This window comes from Eurosta solidaginis, chromosome 4, assembly GCF_040869045.1.
Source record: "Eurosta solidaginis isolate ZX-2024a chromosome 4, ASM4086904v1, whole genome shotgun sequence".
NCBI lineage: Eukaryota > Metazoa > Arthropoda > Insecta > Diptera > Tephritidae > Eurosta > Eurosta solidaginis.
In genome coordinates, this window is record NC_090322.1 from 252,513,855 (window position 1) to 252,527,159 (window position 13,305).

Here is a 13,305-nt window from a genome sequence, read left to right on the forward strand (position 1 = left end):
GGTTGCCAGCGCAATATATAGCTTCTCCAAACCCAATTGTCAACCTCACCTATCCGCGGCGAATCCTGTTTCACTAACAGACGAGGCTCTGGCGACCCAAGCTCCTCATGGAACTTGGGGGTGGGGAGGTTTAATGTAGCCATATAAATCGTTCCCGAGATGGTCGGGCTAGCACCTTAATGGTGCTGGTTACCGGAGCGTACCGGATCTGTATCCGGCAAAGGACCATCACATTGATAACACTCCCCAAAGCCTTCTGGGAGTAACCTTATCGCTACAACAACAACAACCAAAAGTAGTGAATAGCAGAACTGTCAAAGTTCTTGTTAAGCCAAGTTACCGCTGTCCAATGTTGTTCATTTCGAGTCGAAGTGCTTTGGATTAGGAATAAAACGGCGCCATTAAAGTATCGATACCTGTCCTTGCAAGTAGCTTCGAAAAAAGTATCTATCGATACATATGTACTAAGTAAGGACCGAAAGTATCGATATTTATTTATATTGGAACATTTTTGGTAATTTAACAGGGGTTGACTTCTAAAACGCGCCTAACAAGGCCGTATTTTGACCTCCGTGTCAATAACACTAAGCCAGAAATCAAAAATTTTACTTCTGTCAAGAGATATTTGTGATAAGTGTTGCAAGTTTATTTATACTGGAACGATTTTCCGTCATACCTTGTCAAATTTGGTTTCGTCGTTGTTCAATCTTCAGTGTTTTTTTCTTTCGAAATTTGGAGAAATACTGTGGATGGCGTAGCAGGTGATAGACTCTCCCAGGATTATTTTTTAAAGTGTGACCAAAGGCCGATAATGCAAAAAGTTGTTCGGTGCAAAATTACCATGGATCCAAGCCAAGGTATTAGAGTATTTCAGGGTCAAATTTTTCATTTCCACCTTCGAATTATTGACGTCGAAGCGACTCTTTTAAAACCACAATATACAATTTCGAATTAAATTTTTAAAACGCTTATATTAGCTTCGCTTTTGTGTAAGGTCTTACAACCTTAGACTAACGAAGTTACTCCTGTCATTAATAAGAGAGGACTGAAAAATCATGGCGGATATTCCGATAGGATACTGCCTTCTGGCAAGTCAAATTCTTTTAAATTAGGCTTGGCCAGTGATAGCAGATATAGGAAGTGCGGGTTGGAGGTGGAAACTATTGACCACGTTTTGTGCTCGTGCCCTGCCGCTGCCAGGCTAAGACTTCGACTGTTAGGAGTGATACGACTGTCAGATATAGCAGCACCAAGTGACATAGGTCCTAGAAAGCTTCTAGTATTTGCAAGAGGACGGAGTTAATTTATAACATAGGTCCTAGTTTTCGGTTTGGTCGTTAAACAAACTTTTGGTAACACTAGGGACTCATTCAGTCTATGTGAGGTCCTCATCACCGGCCAGTTCAACCTAACCTAACCTAACGCCTTCTAGACTAAGAAAATTTTACAATTAATTTTCTGTGTTTAATAGGTATATTAGAAAATTTTTCTTACCAAGTCAATTCCAAAACCAAATTTTATTCTGAGAAAAAATGGCGTGCCATATGCTAAAAGAGAACCTTCTCCGATAATCGCAACACGATCGCCAACGGCATCAGCTTCCGCTGCATCGAATGTAGTCATCAATATAGCTCGCCCATATTTTTCTTTATGCAATATACGCCAGAATAGACGTTGATCTTTACCGAACATATGAAGTGTGGGCTCGTCAAATAGTACAATTTTTGTTCCACCAGCCAACGTACAACACAAATTTAATAAACGTTTTTGACTGAAATCCAAATTTCGCACCAATATTTTTCGTTCAATGTGAGCTGGTTTTAAGTGCGCAAAAAATGTGTCCAATTCCATATTTATTCTTTGACCATCAAATTTAGGCAATTTCACATTTAAATAATAAACTAATGTTTCTTCTGCCGTCAATAAATCAAATAATATATTGTTGGACATGCAGACGTCAATCTGGCTACGATACTCATGCCAATGATCATATAAATCTTTGCCATCAATTTGTACTGATCCAAGAGTTGGACGCTTCCAGCCAGCTGCAATTTGTATAGTTGTTGTTTTCCCAGAACAATGTGGGCCCAATAAAACTGAAATTTCATTGGCATAAATTCGCATTGTTATATTCTTAAGTCGTACACCTTCTGAATTTATTTCTGTGTGTATATTCTTTAGGCGCATCATTTCTACATTACCATAATTTCCAAATTCCAAATTTTCCCATCCTAATGTTTTTTCGTAAATTGGTTTTTTGTTTTTATCTTTTGATTGTTTTAATTTTTTATGCATTTTTGCTATAAAATAGCCAAACCAAAATAAATTAATATCCAGTGTTTTAATATAACGGCCCGGATGGAAATATTCAGTTAGAGAAATTAATATCCAATAAAAGATACAGCATGCAATCATGGATAATATGGGATAAAATGATTCCTCGTTTCTTTGTAATTCTCTCATTCCAAAACAAAATCCATTGTTAAAGAATCCAATAAAAGAAATAAAGAGCAACGGCGTCATATGTCTGTAAAACTCCACCAAAATCGAAAATAACGAAAACATGGTTAGCCATATTACGGCACCAAAGAGAACGGCATGATAGGCTTTATTCGATATTGAAACCACGAATATGACAGCAGTCAAAAGTGCTATGTTATAAATCATAAGATAGATTATAATCTGTACAGCTGTGCCTTCAAATTGTCCCTCAAAAGGTATCTAATAAATGAAAAATTTTACCGTTAGTGTTATAAAGCGCTTTGACAGTATGATAGAGATACGGGAAGAGACTACGATAAAAATAAAAAAAATAAATGTAAGGCGCGATAACCTCCGAAGAGATCTAAGGCCGAGCTTCTCTTCCAATTTGCGTCGTGCTCCTCTTGATTTTCCCTAGAAATTGGCCGGACGGGACCTACATGATTTTATGCCGACTCCGAACGGCATCTGCAAGGCAGATGAGTTTTCACTGAGAGCTTTTCATGGCAGAAATACACCCGGAGCGCTTGCCAAAAACTGCCGAGGGGCGACCCCGCTTAGAAAAATTTTCTTCTAATTGAAAAACAGAACAGAACAGAACAGAACTACGATAGGCACTTTAAAAATTACATATGTAGGTGATCGGTTCTATTCATCATGATGTCAATGCTAAGGTATCACACTTGTATATTGAACAATAGTTTTGAGATGAAATTTTCACCTCAACAAAAAGTGTTTTGGATATTTTTAAATTTTATTCAATTACCGATATTTTAAAGATCGATGTATATTGGAACGATTTTCCGTCGTCCCTTGTGAAATATACATCAATTATCCACCCTGTCGGAATATCAAAAAAAGAGTACTGTAAAAAAGTGTGAAGTGGGAAAATTTAAACCACAATTTTTATATTTCTTTAACGAGAGTAGTGCTTCTTTAACTCTGACTTCTTAAGTGGGAAAAAAAACCAACCTGCAAGCAGTTTCATTCTCCCCTTTCAGTGCCTTTTTGCTCTGGGTACATGATATTATTGGCCTCTTTGCTTACTCGGTATATTAGAGTTTTGATTATGCAAAATGTTCGGCGAGTCCTCACATTTCACCACGCATGAGATTTATGCCCTGCCTTTGAAAGTTAGTTCTTCAGCCCTATCAGTCCATGCTGACATTTAGCAGTTTCCTTTCTTCGGATCTTCTTTCGAAAAACTAAATCGGCATTAAACGTGTGGGTCACACTAATTTGTGATTGTAGATAGGAAACCATCCCGTTTTACCCTTCGTGTATTGTTACATAGCTCAGGTGGTGCCTACTAATCATTCCATTAGTGTTAGGCGGGACTAAGATCCAGGAGCAGTATGATGTAAAAAGGCGTTATAACTGGTTAAAAGAGGGCTTATATTGAACTCTTTTCAGAGACTATCTCCTACAAACTTAGCATGTTTTTCTTAGTTTTGTCTTCAGAAGAGTGCAAAATGAATTACGGGTTGATTAAGACAGCACACAGCATTGGGTATTTAATGAGGACCGTGATTCCTGAACTTAGTGGGCCGATTCGGCACACTTGACCACACTCTCGGTCTAAGGTTGTTGCTTAGGAAGGAAAATAAGCGATAACTTTGGTCTATCTGTATAACTCTCACTACCCCCCGCCCCCTGCACCCATTTTCCTTATCGTTTAATTTACTCCTCCCTCTGCATTTCTCTTTCTCAAGGTCTCTTTGTCCATCTTCGTCTTCTCCCTCATTTTTTTCCGCTCCATATATCCCTATCTCTCTATCTTCGTCTAAATCTATCTCTATGTCTTTCTCCTTCCCGCCCCAATTCCAGTCTCATTGCAAATCCAAGTCCCAGTCCCAGTAAGAGTCGGTCCCAGGTCCATTTCCCGGAAAAAAATTGTCATAAATACTAATCTAGGTTTACGGGTCCTATACACCAAATTCTCCGGAAAGAAAATTCAGAGTAACACATCCCGAATTGCTGTGAATCTATCTTGCAAATTTGAATAAATTGGCGTAATGGTTTCGGATTTTATAAGCTGTATACAAACATATATACATTAGCCTGGTTCGATTTATTAACCAATATCGCTCCATCGATTTTTCGATAGGATTTGGGCTCAGGAAAAAAAGTTCCACTATGCATACCCAAAAAAAATAATTTTCGAGCTTGCGAAAAAAAAATGGCGAAAGTAAATTTTTCGACCAGAACACTCCCCAGAACCTAAATTGATTGAATTCGCTTTGCCACCACCTGGTATAGATTCGCATTGTATGTCAGTTAATCGAAATCAATGAAAATTTTATTTTGACTTGGCATTCTTCTGCACGGCGAGTTGGTTGAATTCGCTTTGATACCCCCTGGAATTAATTCGCCTTGTGTTAACCACTTGACTTTTGCGGGGACAATGACAATTTCACCAAAAGCAAGCTTCCAGATTGAAAATTTTACGAATTTTTCTTTTGATGGATTTCATATTAACGGATACGACTAAATTACTTTCATAGTTATTTCACTAAAAAAGAAAAAAATGAGCCGCATGCGTTGAAAATTTTTAATACGAAATATCAGCCTTGAAAAGAAGGTTTTAATAAGTTTCTCGAGATCCCGAAAATTGCTTTGGTAGAAGAAACATGGATCGAAGTATACAAAGCAAGGGAATATAGCTTTCTATAGCCTGTCCGTACGTTTGCTCAGAACAAGTTGACAAAACATACACAATTGTCAAAGGGTTTAGCATACTTAAACGTAATTTTTATGAAATTGAATGGCGATAAATTGGCTACAAGTCCACATTTTTTATTTATTGTATAACTCAAGCGTAGTGCTTGAGAAGGGGTTTGTTAAACCAGGGAGAACATTGCCCTGTAGCTCTGTAGGTTAGCCACTAGTTATGGGAGTTATTTTGCCCGTTGTACCAGGGATCACATTGGGGCAAGCCACGCCTATACACATTCTGTGCCCTTTTAGCATTGACATGGATGTAACGTCCCACAAACGTAACAAATTAAACACCTAACACTCACTGCAGACCTTGGAGGTACACTTTTTCTCAATATGCCTTGAGAAATATCCACTGTGGTGACATGATAATAGGGCCAAAGAGGATAAATATAATAAGAGCCGTCACTCATTATTTTTTAGGCATTTACTCGATGTAAACTATGGGGTAGTCGCTACTTTTTTTGTGCGAGATGTTTATAAATGTCTTCTATACATTTTCGTGGGGTGTTTGTGTTTATTATACCCAGTTGAGCAGAGCTCACAGAGTATATTAACTTTGATTGCATAGCGGTTGGTTGTACAGGTATAAAGGAATCGCGATAGATATAGACTTCCATATATCAAAATCATCAGTATCGAAAAAAAATTCGATTGAGCCATGTCCGTCCGTCCGTCCGTCTGTCCGTTAACACGATAACTTGAGTAAATTTTGAGGTATCTTGATGAAATTTGGTATGTAGGTTCCTGGGCACTCATCTCAGATCCCTATTTAAAATGAACGATATCGGACAATAACCACGCCCACTTTTTCGATATCGAAAATTTTGAAAAATCGAAAAAGTGCGATAATTCATTACCAAATACGCATTAAGCGATGAAACTTGGTAGGTGAGTTGAGCTTATGACGCAGAATAGAAAACTAGTAAAATTTTGGACAATGGGCGTGGCACCGCCCACTTTTAAATGAAGGTAATTTAGAAGTTTTGCAAGCTGTAATTTGGCAGTCGTTGAAGATATCATGATGAAGTTTGGCAGGAACGTTACTCTTATTACTTTATGTCTGCTTAATAAAAATTAGCAAAATCGGAGAACGACCACGCCCACTTTTTAAAAAAAAATTTTTTTAATTCAAATTTTAAAAGAAAAGTTAATATCTTTACAGCATATAAGTAAATTATGCCAAAATTCAACTCCAGTAATGATATTGTGCAACAAAATACAAAAATAAAAGAAAATTTTAAAATGGGCGTGGCTCCGCCCTTTTTCATTTAATTTGTCTAGGATGCTTTTAATGCCATAAGTCGAACAAAAATTAACCAATCATTGTGAAATTTGGTAGAGGCTTAGCTCCTAGGACGATAACTATTTTCTGTGAAAAAGGGCGAAATCGGTTGAAGCCACGCCCAGTTTTTATACACAGTCGACCGTCTGTCCTTCCGCTCGGCCTTTAACACGATAACTGGAGCAAAAATCGATATATCTTTACTAAACTCAGTTCACGTACTTATCTGAACTCACTTTGTATTGGTGTAAAAAATGGCCGAAATCCGACTATGACCACGCCCACTTTTTCGATATCGAAAATTACGAAAAATGAAAATAATGCCATAATTATATACCAAATACGAAAAAAGGAACGAAACATGGTAATTGTATTGGTCTATTGACGCAAAATATAACTTTAGAAAAAACTTGGTAAAATGGGTGTGACACCTACCATATTAAGTAGAATAAAATGAAAAAGTTTTGCAGGGCGAAATCAAAAGCCCTTGGAATCTTGGAAGGAATAATGTACGTGGTATTACATATATAAATAAATTAGCGGTACCCGACAGATGATGTTCTGGATCACACTGGTCCACATTTTGGTAGATATCTCGAAAACGCCTTCACATATACAACTAAGGGCCACTCCCTTTTAAAACCCTCATTAATACCTTTAATTTGATACCCATATCGTACAAACGCATTCTAGAATCACCCCTGGTCCACGTTTATGGCGATATCTCGAAAAGGCGTCCACATATAGAACTAAGGCACACTCCTTTTTAAAATACTCATTAACACCTTTCATTTGATACCCATATCGTACGAAAAAATTCTAGAGTCACCCCTGGCCCACCTTTATGGCGATATTTCGAAAAGGCGTCCAGCTATAGAACTAAGGTCCACGCCCTTTTAAGATACTCATTAACACCTTTCATTTGATACCCATATCGTACAAACAAATTCTAGAATCACCTCTGGTCCACGTTTATGGCGATATCTCGAAAAGGCGTCCACACATCCTTTTTAAAATACTCATTAACACCTTTCATTTGATACCCATATTGTACAAACAAATTCTAGAGTCACCCCTGGTCCACCTTTATGGCGATATTTCGAAAAGCCGTCCACCTATAGAACTAAGGCCCACTCCTTTTTAAAATACTCATTAACACCTTTCATTTGATACCCATATCGTACAAACAAATTCTAGAGTCGCCCCTGGTCCACCTTTATGACGATATTTCGAAAAGGCGTCCACCTATAGAACTAAGGCCCACGTCCTTTTAAGATACTCATCAACACCTTTCATTTGATACCCATATCGTACAAACAAATTCTAGAGTCACCCCTGGTCCACGTTTATGGCGATATCTTGAAAAGGCATCCACCTATAGAACTAAGGCCTACGCCCTTTTAAAATACTCATTAACACCTTTCATTTGATACCCATATCGTACAAACAAATTCTAGAGTCACCCCTGGTCCACGTTTATGGCGATATCTCGAAAAGGCATCCACCTATAGAACTAAGACCCACGCCCTTTTAAAATACTCATTAACACCTTTCACTTGATACCCATATTGTACAAACGCATTCTAGAGTCACAATAGGGCCGGTGCGAAAATACCGTTCTTCACTTTTTGAGTGATTCTTATGGAACACTCCGCAGTTTTCTATCTTTCTTAGTTTTTTCACAAATCGCATTTAAAGCCAAATCGGACCACAAATACGAGGTTTTGTAATATTTCGATCCATGCGCCACCTATCGGCGTTTTTTTCTTATTATTGCATTATCATCGGGTTCTGAACTATATTCCAAGTTTCAAGCTTGTAGCTTATCGTGAAGTTAATTAAATTTTAATTACAAAATTCGTTCACAACGGCCGGCCGCTACACAGAGTTAAGCTAAACAAAAACTTTAAGCGCGTTTTTCTCGAAAACTTGTTTTCGCACAATAGGGTCGTTTCATGATTCCAGATCACATAGTATTATTGTCTGAGATAGCAAAACAACAACGGTCTAAGGTTGTTGCTTAGGAAGGAAAATAAGCGATAACTTTCGTCTATCTGTATAACTCTCACTACCCCCCCTGCACCCATTTTCCTTATCGTTTAATTTACTCCTCCCTCTGCCTTTCTCTTTCTCTAGGTCTCTTTGTCCATCTTCGTCTTCTCCCTCATTTTTTCCGCTCCATATATCCCTATCTCTCTATCTTCGTCTAAATCTGTCTCTATGTCTTTCTCCTTCCCGCCCCAATTCCAGTCTCATTGCAAATCCAAGTCCAGTCCCAGGTCCATTTCCCGGAAAAAAATTGCCATAAATACTAATCTAGGTTTACGGCTCCTATACACCAAATTTGCCGGAAAGAAACTTCAGATAACACTTCCCGAATTGCTGTGAATCTATCTTGCAAATTTGAATAAATTGGCGTAATGGTTTCGGATTTTATAAGCTGTATACAAACATATATACATTAGACTGGGTCGATTTATTAACCGATATCGCGCCACCGATTTTTCGATAGGATTTGGGCCCAGGAAAAAAATAATTTTCGAGCCTGCGAAAAAAAAATGGCGAAAGGTCAATTTTTCGACCAGAACACTACTCCCCAGAACCCAAAAAAAATATTTTATTTTTCAAAAAACTGTTATCGCCAAAGTTTTTAAAACAGTTTTTTGAAAAAAAAAAATATATATTTTTTGGGTTTTGAGGAGTGTTTTGGTCGAAAAATTTATCCTTTCGCCATTTTTTTTTCGCAGGCTCGAAAATTATTTTTTTTTTAACGCTCTTTCCAATGGAACACTTCGCCGTTTTCTATCTTTCTTAAATCTTTCACAAATCGCATTTAAAGCCAAATCGGACCACAAATACGATGTTTTGTAATATTTCGATCCATGCGCCACCTATCGGCGTTTTTTCTTATTATTGCATTATCATCGGGTTCTGAACTATATTCCAAGTTTCAAGCTTGTAGCTCATCGGGAAGTTAATTAAATTTTAATTACAAAATTCGTTCACAACAGCCGGCCGCTACACAGAGTTAAGCTAAACAAAAACTTTAAGCGCGTTTTTCTCGAAAACTTGTTTTCGCACAATAGGGTCGTTTCATGATTCCAGATCACATATTATTATTGTCTCAGATAGCAAAACAACAAGCATTATGAATCTTCAAAAATCCACAAATAGGTAAAAAAAATTTCAGTGGAACTACCTTCTTTTTTATACCATGTGTAATATATTGTAAATGTTTTTATGATGCATTTAGAAATTCATCTACTTCCCGTTTAACAACAAAAATTAATTGCTTACCAATACCAATACTAAAATGAATGCATCGAGCAACAGCAAGTGAATGTAGGAAATTATACAATTGCCCATCCAATATTGCCAATATTTAAAACCATATCTCCAATGATGTGCTAAAATATTATCTTCACGCTCACGTCCAAATCTCTTAAATAAAAGCATTGAGACATTAGAACAAAATTTAAACTTTTAAAAATTTCCCTCACCCATAGTAAATTTAGAAATGGTAGAAAAAACGAAAAACTATATAAAATGTTTGAAGAATATGATTGGGCTCTGCTGGTGCATACTTTCCAACCTGTATGTTGTCGAAACGTTTTCACAGTAACATTTACCGTACCATTATTTTTAAGTACTTGTTGCAACCAGTATAAAAATAGTTGATGTTGTAATTGTACAAATCCCTCTCGTATATATAAATCTTGTAAATTTAATTTTTTATTATCTATGTCGTCAGCATATATACCATTACAGCGTATTGCCCATAAAAGTTCAGTCTCACGATCTGATTCTATTGTACGGAATTTACTCGGAAAATGTATGGAAATATTTAAGCGTGTGGGAGATACTTCATGCATTGTAACAGCTGCTATATCATTTTTGGTATTAAATCTGTTTAGCATTGCTGTTTGAGTTGTATATTCCCTTAATTCTGTCAATGGCTCCATTTTGAATTTCTCGAAATGTATTTGCGAATCGTGCTTATCAACTATGCTGAATAACAGATTTGTTGGCATTGAATGTCCAGCGTCAGCCAGTAACGACCTTTGTGAAAACAGAGTTACATTAAAGATATACAGTTACAACGTAAATTAATTGTATTTTCAAAACTATGCAAAACAATTTCAAACAAGTTATTGAAAACCTCCAGCTGTTTTTAGTGAGTTTTCAAAATAAAGTGCTTCTGTCAGTATGGTGAGAAATTTTTTCAAATAATTAATTTGTTAGATCGTGTAATTATATATACCTTTTCATCTTAACTTAGATTAAACTGGCCGGTCTCTAAGGACCACACATACATATACTAAATGTGTGTAAAATGTTACAAGCAGTTTGGATGACGACCAAATTAAAAGACTCTAGAAACAAAAACATTCTATGACCTATACTACTTGCTGCTTCACGATCTAATAGCTGAAGTCGTAGTCTAACGAGTGCTGGACACGAGCACACTGGCGACGTCGAATTTAAAAACATATGACCCCAGAAAGCAGTATTCAGTTAGAGTACGTATTATGAGCCTACATTCCAATATTTAGTGATAAGATTACCTTTGTTGGTTTAAGGTCCTGAGACCGGGACACGATCTTCTAAAGAGCCCGTGCCCTGCTGAACGCCTTTCCCGTGCAACTCTTATCTCTCAGAGCTCGTGATATTCGATTAATCGAATATTCGAATGCTTTAATACTCTATTTTCAGAACACGATTAGTTAAAATCGAACAATCGTACTTCGTCGATTATTCGAATGTTGAAATATATATAGTGTAAACCACAATATACACTTGTATATACATATATCAACTATTAAATAACTTTGTTTGTAATTCATGTGAAGTATCTATTTATACTTTTCTATGATATTCATTTTTGATATATAAAAAAAATTGCATTCATTGAAAATAATTGTATCAATTGTAATCAACTTTTAATATTAAAAATAAAATATTGAATAACCAAGCAAAAAAGATTTAAAACAGAACGAGTAAACAGAGTTTTGAAAACTATGTTAAGTAAACTTAGTCATCCTCTTAACCATGCAGATTGGTCCAACAAACTTCTCCAAGTGGAATATGCTATTAATTATTCTGTTCACAGTACTACGGGTAATTCTCCTAGTAAACTTCTATTCGGCGTAGAACAAAGGGGTGAAATAGTGGATGAGTTCACAGAGTACTTAGATACATAATAGAATAAATGTTAATGAAAGGCGTGATCTGGAACAAAATAGATTAGATGCATCTGAAGTTATTCAGAAAAAGCAGGAATATAATTTCATCTATTGTGTGAGGGCAAAAGAATATCAAGTGGGAGATTTTGTAGCCATAAGAAATGTAGAGTCGGTTGTGGGAACAAACAAAAAACGCATACCGAGGTTTAAAGGCCCTTACGTAATACGTAAGATTTTAGGAAATGATAGATGTGGTGCGAGACGTAGAAAACTGCCAGTTGACTCAATTACCGTATGATGGCGTTGTTGAAGCGAATAAAATGAGAAAGTGGCTTGGAAATAATAATAATGGGGCCATTTCTGCTGAAATTAAATGAGTTATGAAATATTAGTTCTTAACGGATTGTTAGGATCGTTATCTCCAATATAATTAACTGTTTATATATAAAGAAATTTAAAATATGTAAACAATTTTAAAATATTTCTTAACTTAATTTAGTTTTTAAGTTATATGACCGGGGACGGTCTTAAGTCAGGTTGGCCGAGTTGTAAACCACAATATACACTTGTACATATATCAACTTTTAAATAACTTTGTTTGTAATTCACGTGAAATATCTTTTCATACTTTTCTATGATATTCATTTTTGATATATAAAAAAAATATCATTCATTGAAAATAATTGAATCAATTGTAATCATAAATGTAATACTCCTATATTGCCAATAGAAAATGCTCGCAATGTGTTTTCAATTCGAAATCAAAACAAGACAGCCTATAAAATTTTTGTGATTGTAGCAGCATAAGTGTGACAAGAAAAAATTTAAATTTAGGTACATTCGATTATTGAATACAAAAACAAAAACGTTTAAACAGCAATATATCGGCACTCTGATGTTTGGGAACGTACCTAGCTTTTTGTAGCAATATACGAGTATTACATATATGATTGTAATCAACTTTTAATATTAAAAATAAAATATTGATTAACCAAGCAAAAAATCTTTAAAATAGGTAAACTTTTTAAGCATAAAAACTAAATATTCTTCATTTTACACTAATGATTGCATTTGCTGCTCCAGAGCAGCGGTAGCAACGAAAAATATTATCTGCTACTGCTCCGGTTCTTAATACGAATATACATAGAGTAGAACCATTGCATAAAAAGTGATATTAATATTCTGGCAGTGCTATGAGCTACGGGCTGTTTTAGAACGCAGAAATACCAAAATAATAACTACGAACAATGTGTACCAGATCGTTAGGCTAGGACGGAACATTGCCTTCCTTGGTCATTTCGGAATCGTTTTGTGGTAATTTCGTGATGATCTTTGTGATTATTTCAGGGTACTTCCGGAGTAACTTTCCCCATAATTTCGGCATAGTTTCAGAGATTACTTCGGGGTTCATATGTGGTCATTTCGGAATCAATTTTATGTCAGTTTGTTGGTTTCTCAAACGGCTTACAAATTTTACTTTAACTAGTTTTCGGTTAACGTAACTGATATTCAGCAACACATTTAAGAATTTCATTTAAATTCTTTTCTGAGCTTGCTTGAGAGGAACGCGTCCCAAACCCACTGACAAACCAGGCTTAAAGTAACAAGCAAGAAACCTTTGCTTAATTCTGAGTATGA

At 36.1% G+C, this 13,305-nt stretch overlaps 1 protein-coding gene across 1 annotated transcript in view; it reads right to left on the minus strand.

Moving 5' to 3' along the window:
• Window positions 1-13,305, minus strand: part of LOC137251333 (ATP-binding cassette sub-family A member 17) — a 70,036-nt gene that overhangs the window by 54,935 nt on the left and 1,796 nt on the right. The window contains exons 3-5 of the mRNA XM_067785723.1: window positions 9,985-10,543; window positions 9,782-9,925; window positions 1,495-2,721 (exon numbers count right to left, since the gene is read on the minus strand). Of these exons, the coding sequence (XP_067641824.1) occupies window positions 1,495-2,721; window positions 9,782-9,925; window positions 9,985-10,543 (1,930 nt within the window). The remainder of the gene's footprint in view (window positions 1-1,494; window positions 2,722-9,781; window positions 9,926-9,984; window positions 10,544-13,305) is intronic.